Source organism: Engraulis encrasicolus, chromosome 19, assembly GCF_034702125.1.
Source record: "Engraulis encrasicolus isolate BLACKSEA-1 chromosome 19, IST_EnEncr_1.0, whole genome shotgun sequence".
NCBI lineage: Eukaryota > Metazoa > Chordata > Actinopteri > Clupeiformes > Engraulidae > Engraulis > Engraulis encrasicolus.
The window spans coordinates 20,010,247-20,026,707 of record NC_085875.1 but is presented as its reverse complement, the minus strand read 5'-3'; the positions used below and the strand labels follow the sequence as shown (position 1 = coordinate 20,026,707).

At 43.2% G+C, this 16,461-nt stretch overlaps 2 protein-coding genes across 5 annotated transcripts in view; both read right to left on the bottom strand.

Annotated features, from left to right (window-relative positions):
• Positions 1-11,103, bottom strand: part of ttc7b (tetratricopeptide repeat domain 7B) — a 106,114-nt gene extending 95,011 nt beyond the window's left edge. The window contains exons 1-3 of one of the 2 annotated variants that reach the window (XM_063183769.1): positions 10,839-11,103; positions 6,265-6,419; positions 4,368-4,536 (exon numbers count right to left, since the gene is read on the bottom strand). In XM_063183769.1, coding sequence (XP_063039839.1) covers positions 4,368-4,536; positions 6,265-6,419; positions 10,839-10,959 — 445 coding nt within the window. In that variant the 5' untranslated portion in view covers positions 10,960-11,103. The remainder of the gene's footprint in view (positions 1-4,367; positions 4,537-6,264; positions 6,420-10,838) is intronic. The other variant, XM_063183770.1, reaches the window with a different exon arrangement.
• Positions 11,104-11,174: 71 nt separating this feature from the next.
• Positions 11,175-16,461, bottom strand: part of LOC134435031 (breast cancer metastasis-suppressor 1-like protein-A) — an 8,673-nt gene continuing 3,386 nt past the window's right edge. For all 3 annotated transcript variants that reach the window (XM_063183771.1, XM_063183773.1, XM_063183772.1), the window contains 4 exons: positions 14,959-15,023; positions 14,768-14,807; positions 14,235-14,379; positions 11,175-12,347 (listed from right to left, as the gene is read on the bottom strand). In XM_063183771.1, the coding sequence (XP_063039841.1) occupies positions 12,230-12,347; positions 14,235-14,379; positions 14,768-14,807; positions 14,959-15,023 (368 nt within the window). In that variant the 3' untranslated portion in view covers positions 11,175-12,229. The remainder of the gene's footprint in view (positions 12,348-14,234; positions 14,380-14,767; positions 14,808-14,958; positions 15,024-16,461) is intronic.

Below are 16,461 nucleotides of genomic sequence, written 5' to 3'. Positions count from 1 at the left end.
ACACACAAACACCATCAAACACTTCATGACACCCTCTCTCACCCCTCTTTCGTCCTCCACACTCAAACACACACACAAACTCTGTCTCTCTCTCTGTATCTCTCTCTCTCCGTCTCTCTCTCTCAAAGGGCTGAGGCTGCAGAGCTTAATGGAGAGAGAGGGCTTGATGGGGTGAGGTCGGGGCCGGGGCCAAGGGCTGGTGACAGGGTGACAGGGTGCCCTCGCCTCGTCAACACCAGCCGCAAACACAGACAGCCACAGAGAGCTGGGGAGACCTCTGGGGCCAGCTCTCAGGGGCCTACCTGCCTCCCTGACATCAACAGTTTATGGCGGAGGAGGATAGTGTGCATGTGTGTGTGTATATATATATATATACTGTATGTGTGTGTGTGTGTGTGTGTGTGTGTGTGTGTGTGTGTGTGTGTGTGTGTGTGTGTGTGTGTGTGTGTGCATGTGTGTGTTGTACAGGCACTCAACTCCGGTCAGCATGTCCTCTCAAAGACAATGGAACAGACCAGGATGGGGTGATGTAGAGAGCAATACAGTAGTGTGTGTGTCTGTGTCTTTTTATTTATCTCTAGAACCATTTTACTTTGACAGTAAAGAAGTGTGTGCAGTGTTTCCCATACATTGAGGAAACTATGGCGGCCCGCCATAGTTTAAATTTGGCCGCCATAGTTTCCGAAAATGTAAAAAAAAAAAAAAAATATTCCTTTATTTTACGATTTCCGTTTTTCTTAAAACGATTTGAATTACGATTTCCTTCGCGTTTTCCTCCTGGAATAAATACATCCTATACAGAAAACCACAAGTGCTTGAAAGACAGAGGAATCAATAGTCTAGTCAAGTTGTTGTAGTTAACTTGGGTTTGGGAGCAATAAAAAAGGGACTGTTGGGATGAGTTTACTAACACTCCCCAGGCTTTGTTTTACAGTTGTAATGAGTTAGGTGACAGGCCTTCATTGACATGGCAGAGGAGACATCAGAGTGCATATAGAAATTAATGTGTAATGAATGTGAATATAGACATAAATGTGTAATATGTTGTTCAGCCCTTTTAATGTGAGGAATTTTGAAAATCTGGCCCTGTGACCAGCACCCCTCATGTAGAATGTGTACGCCTTTGTGTGTGTGGGGAAAAGGCATAGCCTACCCTCTTAGACCCTTTTTGTCTATGCATTAACAATTTCACAGTACTCTTACATTCTTATCTTTGCTCCTATTATCTTTTTCATTACATAGACCCCTGCATGAGGGACGAATGAAACTGTGTTCATTCAATATAAATGGCTGAAATGTAGGCCTAGGCCTATAGTTTCTCCATGCGCCAATGTCATGCTGTACTCATTGTTTTGTCATTTTGCATTTACACTGCGTGAATACACCAATCATCCCCCCCCCCGGAAAAAAAGGCCCGGGGGAAAAAACCCCCCCCCCCCCGGACAAAAAAAAAAATCCCGGCTGCCCCCATAGTTTCCAAAATTTCTGTGGGAAACACTGGTGTGTGTGTGTGTGTGTGTGTGTGTGCTATTGTATTCAGGGGCCACATGCTGACAACTTGATCTCAAGTGGGCCAGACCATTAGCACAATTGCAAAATAATCAAAATTTCTTCTTCATGACGGAATCTCATGCTGGTCAGAGAAGATCAGCAGCATTACCAGTAACTGATAATGGTGAGCAACAAAATGCAAAGTCGTTGAAAATCGCAAACACCAGCAGCAACTTTGTAATGGGCTAGATTGACTTCTCTTTTTTTGTAAATTCTGGGGCCAGTGTGGGGTCAGATTAGACCATCAGGCGTTGCCTCATCCAGCCCACGGGCCTTATGTTTGACACCCGAGATGTGAGAAGTACAACAATTTAAACAGCACGCTCCTCCAGCTGTAGATGAAGCACCCCTGAGCGGGGCACCCAACCTATCAGAGCAGAGAGCAGCACAAGATGATGCTTGCATCAGTGTATTTGTTTGTACTCCTGGTGAGATACAGTCTGGGAACCATCGATTCATTTTCTAGTAGGGGAGCTTGATCTAAACTATACAAAATACAATCTAAAGCTTGGTAGTTTCACATCGAGTGTCGACATGGAGGAGAATATGTTAACAAATTACCAGCTTCATTTTGACTAATTATTCGTCTTGCCCTCCCTCCCCGCTCTGTGGCTGGGCTCCAAAACACAAGTGAAGATTTCAGCAAGGGTTTCCATTCCATGTCCTTCAGGTCAGAACAAATGCAGCCTGGGTATTCCCAGGCTAGTGTTTGTATGTGCTCTTGTGCTTATGATACATAGATCATGGTCAGAGACGAATTAAGGACTCAAGTGGCACTGGGGACTGGGGACTTCATTGTCTAGCGGGAACATACTGTATGTTATCTTTATGGAGGCTTACATAACCTGGTGCACATGGTCCCTTGGTGAGAGGCATTATATCATGTCTGTTTGTGTGGGCTGTGTGCAATTTGACTTGGGCCCCTTGGGGATCTCTGTTGCCCCAGGCCCTGAGCCTTGTTGCCCTATTTCGTTGATCTGACCTTCACCATGTTGCGTGTGTACTTTTTGTGCAATTTCTCTTGGGAATATGGGAGCTGGGATGGGAGTACCACATCTTATTAACGAGTCTGTGAGATTCTGAGTCTCTGTGTGTAATACAGCTCAGAATCTGACTTTTTGTGTTTGCACCCCAGTGGTCAAAATAGAGAATCACTGGATCAATTTAACTTCAAGGAGGCTCAAAGACGCCCTCTTCAGCCTGACTGTCATGGTGAAAACAAAACTGTTTTCTACAGTGCTTTCATATGGTCAGGGACCTTCAACTGAAGGCATTCGAAACAGCCATCAATTGCACTAGAGACACATAGCATGCTACATCCAGTATTCAACAAGGTTTTCTGCCTGTAAAACGTAGTCGTTTAAGGTACGGTAAGGTAAGGTAAGGTGAATTTATTGATACCCGAAAGTAGATTTGTTTGATAGCCACGCAGTTACTCTCAACAAATGAGCCACTTCCTTGTTACAAACTACCGGAGTGGCTGCTAGTGCGATCAAAAATGCACATGGCATAAATATTAAATGTTTCATTCTCATTGTCGCTGAGTCTGTGTAGCTACAAAACAACAGACACGTCTAGTTTACTCCTTGTATTGAAGGCAGTTTGAACAATCATCTTGCAGCCCCTACCGTTACGACGGATACGGATAGCGCAGACCTAGAATGGAGCAAAAATCAAAACTAACTGCGTTGACTAACTGTGTTGAGGCTCAAAAGAGAGCATAACCTGCCCTTTACACAACGACAGTGTCAAAAGACAACAAGAGAAGAAAAACAAACATTTGCAAACAGACAGATTTGCAAAATGAACTAGATTGCATTCTCACAGAAAATGCTGGAAGCGGGCTTGCCTTTTGGGGCAGAGATGAGCAGTTTTATTTTTGATATCTCTATCCCTAAATTAAAAACAAACTACTATTGAGAAAACAAAGCTAAAAGAAATGTTGGAAAAAATCCATCCACCCAGTCAGAAGTTATGGGCCAAACAATTCAGCCATCTTGGATTCAGCCATCTTGAAAGTGTTGTAGCTCCGCGTTTTGGGGATATACTAAATGACATGGTATTTTAAGTTGGCTAAGGAACACTGCATATGATATAATTTGGAAAATCAACATGGGTCCGAGTGGGATTCGAACTCACAACCTCCATATCTCTAATCCGGCACCTTTGCCATTGATACTAAATGACATACATGGTATTTAAAGTTGGCTAAGGCATATGATATAATTTTGAAAATCAACATGGGTCCAAGTGGGATTCGAACTCACAACCTCATTGATAAATGACATACATGGTATTTTAAGTTAGCTAAGGTACACTGCATATGATATAATTTTGAAAATCAACATAGGTCTGATGGGATTCGAACTCCCAACCTCCATATCTCTAATCCAGCACTATTACCATTGAGCCAAGCAGCTGGCTGTCATAAACATTCCAGCAAGACAATATCAGATTGCATTGAAGAGCTGAACAATAGACTTCTAAAACTGTAGTTGCAGGTGCTCGTTAAGAATAGAATGTTGAGAGAAAGTGACAGTTGAGATGGAACCCTATATTGGCTGCACCTGTTCTGATTGACTGTATGGCAATTAGTATGTACTTAGAGATTACTAGAATCAGGCCTTGCTCTGCAAGCCCGCTTAATAAATAAATAGATCAATTGATTAAGGAGGACTGCTCCTAGAGGTAGGAGATGAATTACTATTCAGGGCCTTATAACCCGTTTCACTTCAAAAACAGAACTTGTTTGACATCATGAGAAAAGGCTAATGTTTCTTAACCTGGCAAGCCAGGCAGGGACATGCAGTCTTTACCTTTAGTGGCGTAGGCCTCTGCGATCATGGACAGGCGGTAGACGGGAGCCCCGACAAGTTGCATGTCGTCCAGAGTGACGCGGCCGTACTGGTTCAAGGCCTCCCTGTAGTCCCCCTCCACATAGCACAGCTTGGCCATCAGGAGACTGGCCTCCTGCAGGTAGTCATGCTGCAGAGAGAGAGAGAGAGAGAGAGAGAGAGAGAGAGAGAGAGAGAGAGAGAGAGAGAGAGAGCGAGCGAGCGAGCAAGAGAGAGAGAGAGAGCGAGCGAGCGAACAAGAGAGAGAGAGAGAGAGCGAGCGAACAAGAGAGAGAGAGAGAGAGAGAGAGAGAGAGAGAGACAGAGAGACAGACAGACAGACAGCAGACAGAAACAGAAACAGAGAGACAGACACGTGTAACTGATGTGACCAGATGTGACAATTCTGGCCTTCTAAATGGGTGTGACCTTTTTCAGATTCCCTTTGACGTACCCACGTTCCCATTGATTCCTTTTATTCTCAACCTCCGCTAGTCTCATGAAGGAGCATGCCAGTTTATAGACATACAGCTTATATAACCTTCCATTACATGGATTCCATATGAAACTCCTTATGAACCGTCTCCTCCTTATCAATCGTCTCTGGTAATAGCGTACACTAGGCAATAGCTTACTTTGACTTTGAAAACATTGGTTTCACAGCACAGCTTAAAACGTGATGACGCAAGCAAGACCTCACACTACACAAGGGCAACAGTAAATACAGACCACTCGAAATATGCATCAGTTGAAAACAGTTAATAACTAAGATAATAAATTATACAGTAAAAGGAATGTGTATCAGTTTGCTTGTATTGTTAAATGTGTGTCTCTCACATCTTGTATTTAATAGTAAACGAGTTCATGCAATTTTTGTTCCTTAACCATAGACCTCAATCTTCCGTTCATAAGGCAAACCCAAGCTTAGGGTTTTGAGGTACAGCATCTTGCCCAAGCAACTACCCTGCCTGTACGCATGGTTAAATGGCATGTACAGCCATCTCCCATTGCATCACACTCCGTAGCTGCACGTAGACAAGACCTAGTGGCCATGGTGTTAGCATAAATCTGCTAATAATCCAATAATCCAGCGTGTGGCATGCTGCTGCTGGTGCAACCGAGGTCATCTCTGCACTAGTTCACCCCTCAGGGCTCCAACTCGACACCTTAACAGCGAACCCCTGCTATGAGAGGCCGATGGCATAACCAAGGCCTATTCAATTGGCGGCCCGGACACAGTCCACATGTGGCCCAGATCTGCCCCCCAGCTGTAGCCATGTACATTGCAGCTTTGATACCGCAATACAACACACGCTTTTCTTCTGAATCTCTTGCTTGTCTTGTACACTGAACATACAATGTGGTTAAGTTTTAGGTCAGAAGAACATGTTTAAAAATTAGTGTGTCATTACCACGTTAGTGATGGCCCGAATTCAGTTCTTGGTTAATGTTATTCATTCTGATTGAATAGCCCAGGCCTAAACAGTGGGCTGGACTAGCTCAGTCACTAGCGCATTTGAGGCAGCAGGAGTGAGCTTTACTAATGTTTAGGGGTGGGTGACATGACAATGACTGGGAATGACCTTGGGCCAGAATCGAACCCAGGTCCCCAGAGTAACAGTACAGTACGAGTTGACTATAGTCAGTACCCTAATCAGTTAGCTAAACATTCAGGCATCTTCCTCCGTCACTCAGGCTGACAGTGGGGAAACGTTATGGTTTTCTCCACGGAGACGAGGCGTCAGCAAAGCGCGATGCCAAAAGCACAGGTCGAGGATGCGAGTCAAAATGATGGAAAGAACCCTATGAGGCTTCACGAAGTAGATTTGCTAGCATTCTACCGCCAAGCCACCATCCATTCCGCTGGCTGTGGTTATACCTTGAGATTTCCACGGTCCAGAGCGGCGGTGAGGTGCTTGCGGACCTCCACCAGGCGGGGCCGGTTGCCACGGGGACTGGCATCCTGCTTGATGGGGTTCTCCTTCAGGAACTGCTGCAGCTTGGACTCCCCCAGTAGCAGCTCCCCCAGGTCATCTGGACACACATGCAGACACAGACAGACAGGCAGACAGACAAACATACACACACACAGAAAGACAGACAGACACAGATGCAGACAGGCAGAAGACAGACAGACAAATACACACAGATGTAGACAGACAGACAGACAGACAGACGGTCAGTCAGTCAGTCAGACACACACACACAGACGCAGACACAGACGCAGACACATACACATACACAGATACAGACAGACACGCAGACACACACACACAAAGACAGACAGAGGCGGACACACAGATGCAGACACAGAGAGACAGTCAGACAGTCAAACATTAATATTATACATACATTATAAACATTTATGTTATAAAGTGGACTTTATTGAATCTTTTAAGCCAGCTGGGTCCCTATGATAGGAAGTATGATAATGAGTTCTGGCTAGGAATAGGATGGACAGCAAATTTAAAGTTCTACAGCTATTGACCCTTAGGTTAAAAACAATCTTGAATCGCATTTTAATGTACCAGCCTACCCTATTTGCAGACTGGTTAGGGTTAACTGGAGGTAATGGCCTGCTATTAGTCTGGGGGAGGGCTATGCCTAGACCTGTAGTCAGGGGCTTTATACTCGTGAACGGCGTGATGTTTTCCATGTGCATTAAGCCCATTTGTGGGGGAAAACAACCCATGCAAGTCAATTGGTGATGTTGGGCTTTAATAAACGAAAGATACGAACCTGTAGACTAGCGTTGTTCACGCGCAACATCCCGAAAAACATGTTGTGTTGCCGGCTGTTCAAATAATAGAGCCAAACAGCCGTGGCTGAAGCATGGACTGTGTTCATTTAGACAAGCCGATGTAGCATGTAAGTTGATGAGACATTTGGTTTGTTTTCACCCATAAAGGGGCGTAACGCACATTTACGAGCAAAGTACCCGGATGGCCGTTCACTTTTTTGAAAACCGATACAAGTACGAGTACATTAATGTGTGTACTTGCCGATACCGAGTACCGATACCTTTTACCACCAAAATACAATAAAAGTAAATGCATGGCCTTGTTTTTTTCCACCTGTGATATTTTTATTGTCCATTTCCATGAACATTTAAATGTTAGTATGTATGAGGTGGCACTTTTTTCCATGCTGCTTTCAAGTCCACAGAACGTGACAAGATTTTGCTTTTTTTTGTTTGATAGCAGTATCGTTCCTAGTATCGGCAAGTGCTTGACGAGTACGAGTACGAGTACGAGTATAATGAGCAGTATCGAGTGTCGATACCGACGGTGCATCCCTACAGGTTGGCATACCTGTAGGCCTAACCTGGTTTTTATCATACCCTTGTACTGATTTTATTCACACAGAGGGTCTGGAACGGATTAACTGAGAATCATTAGTGGGAGGGGTGAATTGTGATGGAGTGTGAAATGTGCATCTGATCAATCATTACCATTTGGTTGTGACATGTGACTTGTCTATGACATGAAATCTGCTCTGTTAAAGTCACTGTGCTTCACAAATATAGATACACAACATAAATACAAAACATAGTAAGAGTAATCTCCTCCCAAAAGACCTGGCCAGGTCCAGGGACACTGTTGACCAAGAAAATAAGTAATAGTAGTCTAGCATAGTTCTTTCAAAAGTAAATAATAGGTCTATAGGTTATTATTATTGGTAATTGAGTTGGATGACAGTGAGCTCTGCAAGGGTGAGCGGTTAGGGCGTCAGACTTGCATCCCAGATGTTGTCGGTTCGACTCCCGACCCGCCAGGTTGGTGGGGGGAGTAATCAACCAGTGCTCTCCCCCATCCTCCTCCATGACTGAGGTACCCTGAGCATGGTACCGTCCCGCCGCACTGCTCCCCATGGGGCGCCACTGAGGGCTGCCCCCTTGCACGAGTGAGGTATACAATTCAATTTCGTTGTGTGCAGTGTTCACTTGTGTGCTGTGGAGTGCTGTGTCACAATCACAATGGGAGTTGGAGTTTCCCAATGGGCTTTCACTGAAGTGACCTCCAGTCAGTCAGTGTTGCCAGATGGAAAATGCTGCATTATTGTACCAAACCCTCAAAATTATCGTTTTTGGGGGCTTTTTGGGAGGAAATTATCGTGCAATACCCAACTGGTTTCAAGACATCTAAATGAACTGGATGACAGCTCTGAAGTTATCGTACATAATGTTTTTCGGATCGTACAGAAGGCAAAATATACTATATTTATCGTATCTACCATAATTTTGTCCATCTGGCAACACTGTCTCTGACCTCATAAGTCAGGATTCAGTAACAGTGGAAGGCTAGTTAGTTGGTTAGTACACCCTTTAGAATTTCTTACATTTTAGTGCAAATTGGTCATTAATATGGTCTGATCTCTGAAGTGGCAAGAAGGAGCGCACGGTGTATGTTTTAACTAATACCACCCAAACAATTACACTTAATTATTTTTTATTGGCCATAAGATTCACGGGAAAGTGAGGAAAAGTAAGTACACCCATGCATTCAAGTTTTCTGTAGATGCACATTGGATGAGCACAAACGGGAGGAATCTTAAACCATTCCTCTTCAAAAAACTGGCATACTTCAGCAAGGTTCTTGGAATGTCTGGAGTGAATAGCTTTGCTGCAGTCATGCCATGTTAACTCAATGTGGATTATGTCAGGGCTTTGACTGGGCTATTCCAGTGTGCATTTTATTGTTCTGAAGCCATTCTAAAAGTTGATTTGATGATTGTCCTGAATCAGCACACTTCCTCTTTTGCACTTCAACTGTGTGACAGAGTACCTTTGTTTTCTTTTTTTTTCTTTTCTAAATAATCGTGCAATCTTAATTGTTCCACTGATGACAGAAAATGGACCAGACCGAATTACCAAACTAGCCTAATATGGTGATATTACTGCAACTTAAAAGTGGAGATGTCGTTTTGGTGAAAGTGTAGTACTCCAAATTTCCCCCAATTCATTTATAACGTGGAGGGGAATGTAAATTGACTGGATCTTAAGGATGACAATAATAAGTACCTATAATGTGCCTATGTAGCATCATAAGACAGTTCCATCTCCAGTACTGGTTAGACCTAACAGTTCTAGCACTTTCCCCTCACACAGTTTACCTCAGGTTACAAGACTGGCCGTGGGAAATTATTGAGGAGGTATTAAGACCCCATAAGAATCTATAAGACCCTCAAAGATTTTCTTTGCAGAAGAAAGTAAGGTTTAACACAACGGTTTACTGGTGACGACAAATAAACAGTGACCTTGCTGTTTGGCCAAACGGGTAAGGTACAGCACTCCATATGAGTCTTGTTCAATTCTTTGTGAGCTGGAAGTGCCAAATGATTCACTGAGAAGAGTATGTAAATAAAACAGTATTGTGGAGCTGCAAGTTATTCACTCCAGTTTCCATTTAACCATAACAATCTAAAATATGTGTCTCCCATGAGTACAGTCAGAGTAAATGACCCAATTGCCATCAGAGCCTCTGGTGATAAAGAACAACATAATCTTTATGCACATCACTCATGATGACTGCATTCCATCTCAGATTAGGCCAACATGCTACAACACACCGAATGTTAATCTGTTTGCCTACCCGAGTATCTTAATCTTCAACACTTCAGTGTGCGTGCGTGTAGAAGAACTCAAAAGTGCACACCAGCCAGGTGAAATGCATGCCACTGGTAGAGATACTGCCGAAACTGGTGTTCAGATTTGGCTTCTACACAGGTACAGGTGCCTAGTTTCCATATTTGTGGTAGACTATGTTGACTGTCTATACTCAATGCAATCCTTTGTCTGCAGCAATACGAGACATTATTTCTTACAACATTTAATATTTTGGAAAAGGTCAACCAATTCTGGGGAAAGCTACTGACGTGTTGCTCGTAGCCTACATGGTCAGCACTTTAGGCTGTCTTCCTGTTGAGCATCTATGAAATCTCAACATCTGACTTCTGGAGTGTTACCTTACCACTGTCGTCTCCAGTCAGGAAAAGGCAACCAGAGAATTCCTACAAACAGAATGAAAACTGCCACGACATTAATTAACTACAGGCAGTTTATAAACAGCACATCACATGCTAGGATATAGCAAGTTCACCATACAACTGGCACTAAATGTCAACATTCCCCAAAACAGGAAACATAACGTTACCAAAACCACTGAGCCATCAAATGCTGATGCCACTTTTCCATTTCAAAACATCAGACCCTGATCGCAAAAGGAAAGCGTTCCAGACCCCCTATAAACCATATTAATATGCATATCCGTTTTAACTGTTGATCATTCTTGGACTTCAGTTTGTTACACATCATAGGGTCACCAAACTGGAATAACTAGCAGTAGCTAGCAAGCTAATGTGGCTAGCAATACAAGACTGACAGGCTAGCTAACTGGCTAGCTTTCCACCTTCCTGGACAGATGAACATTTCCATTGTAATGGTTTAGAACTAACCGTTTGATATTAGTTTAGCAGACAGCTGCCGCACAAGTTCCGGTATCTTGTCCCATTGTCCTTCTGAACGACATCGCTCTATTTCTGTCTCTAGTCGTGACCCAGACTTTCGGGCTGTCATCTTCCTCCTCTCTCCAGACCAGACCACAACAGTGCTGCTTGCTGGCTGCTAGTTAGGAACTGCAGCAGCTTGACTTCCAAACAAGACGGAAACAGCGACATCTAGGTGCGCTTAATTGAATTGCATTGCAGTGAGATGGAATTTCATTCATGCGGCCTGCGTTTCCCAAATGGATATGGATAGGGGCAAGAAATGACTGACCAGTGGGCAAAAAAGCCTTTCTTCAAATCAGGCTTTACTTCCTACTTTCAGACACAGACACAATTTCCTGTTGAACATGATACAGCAAAATCAAAAGACAAACTGTACGAAGAAAAAAACGGGAACAATTAGGCTACCTCAAACAAATTTGGCAGGAAAATAGTGAAAGGCAGACACAAAGAATACACGTACAGTTCATAAATCAAGAACCTGACAGAGAAAATAGACAGGGCAATGCCTTGTAAATGTCTAATCAAAACAGTTGGTCTAACTTAAAAACACTTAAGGCAGTTCTATACAGTATACCGGTATTTCAGAGAACAATAATGATTTCAGAGACATTTTATACATACCATTCAGGCAGTACAGATGACATAAAGAAGAAAATTCATAAAAAGGAAGAATGGGTGGGGGAGTTGGCAGGGGTGATGTTCTGTTCATATTTGGCTACACACATGAACATACACAAAGACACACAGACACCCCCACACAAACTTGTACCACGGAGGCTTAATCAAAAATGAATACAGAGCTTAAAAATACACAATATATTCATATACGGTTTGCTGCACAGTTCAGCTGTAAACTGTGGTATAAATGGCTATAGTACACATTTTCTTATAGAAGACAAAAAATACCATACAGTGCTTTTGAGCATGCATACATTTGAACCATTCATACTATACATTCAAAACACACACGCACACATACACACACGCGCACACACACACGCACACACAAAGTTTGTCATATTGTTGTAAAACAATGTTTTTTGTATATTTATCGTCATTGGCTGTATCCTGAACCCCATCCCAACGTTATTCTTGAATGGAGGAAAATAAAAAAATAAGGAAAAGTCACAATACATGATAGGCTGGATCTGGACGTGAAAAAAAGGACTGGAATGAAAATACTGTTTGCCAGTCCTTCACTGTACTTTTGCAGAAGTGGTGCAGAGTTTGTTTTTGTACAGGCTGGCACGAGAGATGGCAGTACGGTAGAGATTGATTGATAGATGGATAGATAGATGGCTGGACTGGGCTTGGGCAGAGGACAGCGGCGCAGAGCTCTAGGAGTGTTTGATGGTGTATCTGCCTTTCTGTAGCTGGGAAATATACAGCTTGGATTTGCTGCCATCCAGGCGCTTGAACCACACCTCGTCATGGTTGATGGTAGTGATGATAGCACTGGGAACAGGAAAGAGAAAGGAGAGAGAGAGAGAGAGAGAGAGAGAGAGAGAGAGAGAGAGAGAGAGAGAGAGAGAGAGAGAGAGAGAGCTTGTTAACGTCATGAGTAACTTAAAACTGGGAACTGAAACGTTCCCCAATCATAAAGGTCAGTAGTGAGAGAGCTCACCAAAACTGTCCATGAAAGAGATATAGTGACCCTTTGATCCCAGCACAATAGTATGCTATGAACAAGCATATAATGAAGCGTATTCATCTTTGGACTCTCTTGAACTCCGATACTAATACTTATTACATATTCTGGATAGTGATGGGCAAATGAAGCTTTGTTGAAGCTCTGCACCATTTAGGCACATTGCTTCAAAAATTGGGTTAGTACTTGAAGCTTCAGTAACAAGGCCCTCTCCTGGTGAAAAGCCATGTTTGCAATTAAACGGGCTCAATTCGATAAGATGAGATGTTATGCCCTCATCATCTGTGACATTACTCCCAATATTGGACTGAGCTCATACTTTTGCACACTAACTTCCAGACATTTGACATTTTAGGCTACTGATGAGGCAGTTGAGGTAGACGACATTACAAAGGCTACGATGCCACATTTATTTATTATTTATTCATTTATTATAAGTCTATTTTTGGGCGATCAGAATAAAGCGTTGCTCAACATTAACATCTTCTCCTTGTTGTGTTCATAACTTATGACGATGTTGTCTACTTGTCCATCAAGTGGGACTTATAGGCCTAATGACAGTCAATAAAATATCTATTCTCTCCACTGCAACCTGGCAGACGGCTCTGCAACAGGCCAAACACATGAATGCGCGCGCCTGCTGGTTCGTGTGGCAGCGCGAAACACTGCAGCTGCTTTCGGAAAACTGAACCAGTTTACTGTTTCATACGTAATATATCACATGGTTTTTCCGTACTGAAGCAAACTTCGGAACAGTGGTTTAATGGTTTTCGCTGTTGATGGTTTGAAACAAGTTCTGGTGCGCTTGTGCCAGACTACCAGCACTAATTCTGGCTACAACTTTATAAATCAACCTCTAGTGTAGGATGGAACAAAATGCTGCCATGCACTGTAAACCATGGCCGTGTCTCAAATGCCGCACTTGTGCACTTCGTGCACTGTTTTTCAGTGCCTAGGGCGCTCCCGCTGAAAATTTCAGTTGGGCCAGTGCACTGAAAGTGCCAGGACACTGCACGCACTAAATGGCGGCCATGTTGACTATGACACGGAGGAAATGTGGCAGTCAGTTCAGTAGAAGAGTTTGGTCAACAGTCTCCTAATTCTGTAAGTAATGTTGATGGGACACCAACCTTTTCATGCAAACCAAAGTATTGTATGTGTGATTGTTGTCCTTTGGGTTGAAGGACATGGAAATACAAGCACCAGACGCTGTGCATTGTAAACAGTAGCCAACTCATATTTTGGCGAGCTAATGCCATGCTCAGCCGTCACTTCCAGCGAGGGCACAGTGCTCAAATTTTTCCACGACACTATGCACTAAAGACCTCAGTGCACTGTGTACACTGTACACTGACTGTCAGTGCACTGACAAAAGTGCGCCATTTGAGACATAGCCCATGAGTCCATTATGACTTAGGACACCATTCATATTCCCATTCTATACATGGGTTGCATGTTTGTAAACACCCCCGGCTGCGCACCCCTAGCTGCGTACTCTTCAACCTTTGATTGTTGGAAACTGCTGTCACTCAAAAAATGAGCTCACGTGGTTGGCTGCTTAGCATCTTGCCCCTACTCACAACACGGATGTTTGTTAACGTGAAACCCATGTATAGACAGATGGAATGGAACCACTACATGAGATATCAGAAAACGTATGCATGACAACAGCTGGCGATTTGCAGGCAGCTGACCTTGTGGGGTACTCGTCCTTCTTGTCGATGCATATGCTCTGTCCTCTACAGTACCACTCCCCATCGTAGTACAGTCGGCCGTCTTCTGACCTGGCCGTGTGGTGCGGCTGCTGAGGGTGTTTCTCTGGCTTCACCATGGGGGACACTGGGGGTTTCCAACAATGACATTTAACTCACATTTATTTGTCATACACAACAACCAGTTTGTGGTTTGTGCTGGCAAAAATTAAACAACTGATTCTTGAAAGTTTGGCAAAAACATATCCCGCTCATTAAAGTACTGATTTGATTGAAAATCAATTACATTTTCATAAACAAAAAAGATCCAGGTAATCAAGGGGTCTGTGATAATATACAGTACTTCTATATTTTAGATTTGAAGGGTTTTTTTTCAAAATGTAAAGCTATTTTAGCCACATTCTCAATAATCAGTGAAATACAACACCACCTACATAAAAGACAACATAGAAGGTAACAGGGTTGCAGGGTAACAAGAGGTCAACAGAATAGGGTGTTAAAACAAGTACACCTACCATCAGGCCGGACTTTGTGAGGTCCAAGCGTAGCCACAGCCTAGAAAACATGATGCCAGGTGTAAGATCACAATTACATGCTAGAGTTCCTTAGTTATGCAGTGAACACACAATATTTGTTGTAGTTGTAAGGCAAATATGCTGTATGTGCTTTATCAGGAAAAGTACAAGAGCTGTTACAAACGGATTACCTTTCTGATCGCTGTCCAGTCTTCCAAAATATCTAAATCTTGCAGCATATACACAATATATGGACGTAAAACAATCGTTAAGGAAACCCTCCACAAGTATTGCATTGTTAGAAATTACAACATTAATTGCAGTTTCCACCAAAATCAGCATACTAACTACAAACATAGAGTTGACATTCCCGGGTTCAGAACATCTGCCACAACTTCACTCACTTCAGTCAGCTCAAAACAAGCTTATCATAACAAGCCCTTCCAACAGGTACATCAATTCTTAAGTCATCTGTGTTTGGAGGAAATAGTGGCAGTTTGTCTCGATGGCACTTCTGCTTAACACAATAAACTGTATTACATGTAAATGCACACATCAGGTAGCCTGGCTCTCACGCAGACCCTTCGTGCCTCTTAGTTAAACTTCGTGAGCTCGCACGAGGGTCTGGAAATCTTAGACGAGCCCTAACAGAATCAGATATTTCACAGCCTGTCCAATCAGAATCGCGGGGCGGGGTATATACAAGTCAGTGGTTGAAGTAGTACGTGATTCAAAAAAAGCCATGTGAATTCTCCAATCAGGTTCGAGCTGTTTTGAACACTCACACACCTTTCCAGAGCTAAGCGAATGACAATAGGCTCTGACGCAACCAAGCAGATATTTTCGTGATCAAAACGAGATCTGCTTGGTCTAATAAAGGTGGGGTTTAATGCTTGCCAAACAAGATGGACAGTTTTATCTAACGTAATTTCCCAAGACATAAAACACGCTGCTTCGATGAACTGCCTCACAACCATGTGGACTACACCCGCAATTTATGTGAGATAGATGAATGCCAATCAGAGTAGATTACCGACGGCATGGAGGAGGTCCCATGCCAGAGCAGTTGCTCTGAGGTGACTGCGCGACTGCTTAGCAAATATTTTGTTCCCGCGATGACTTAACACCATGTGACATGACTGCGGCACAGAGGTCACTCCCATATGCTGCATCGTGGACAAAAATTCTAACCAGGATGCTTCACGCGGGACACAGAGGGCATGCTCGCTGCCAGGTACACTTGCTGCCTGGTAAAAAAAACTCTATCACGAACGACCTTATTGTTCCAGAACAACCATCGCATGAGAACCAGGTTACACATCAGGGGCCAATACTAATAAGAAGTTGATCAGGAGTAAACCGGGTTAAGTTAAGAGGCGTATCATCTAATAGAAGAGCCTGGAGTCCTGATTTTCGAAAATGAGTTTACTCCTGAACCATGTTCTTAGTATACTGCCCTACAATCTTAGAACGCAGTAACTCTAAAAACGGCAAACTGAGAAAAAAGGCTTCAAAGTTTTCCATATGGCGCGACAACTGTGTTGTCGGTAAATTGGTGGTGACACTTCCTGGTAATGCTTTTTTAGGATAGAAATTTAATGCACACAAAAAAACCCAAAAAACAACAACATTTGTGTGTCTTTTTGCCACAAAAAACAGACTTACTGCGTTCTTGGCTGGTATTACTGCCACAA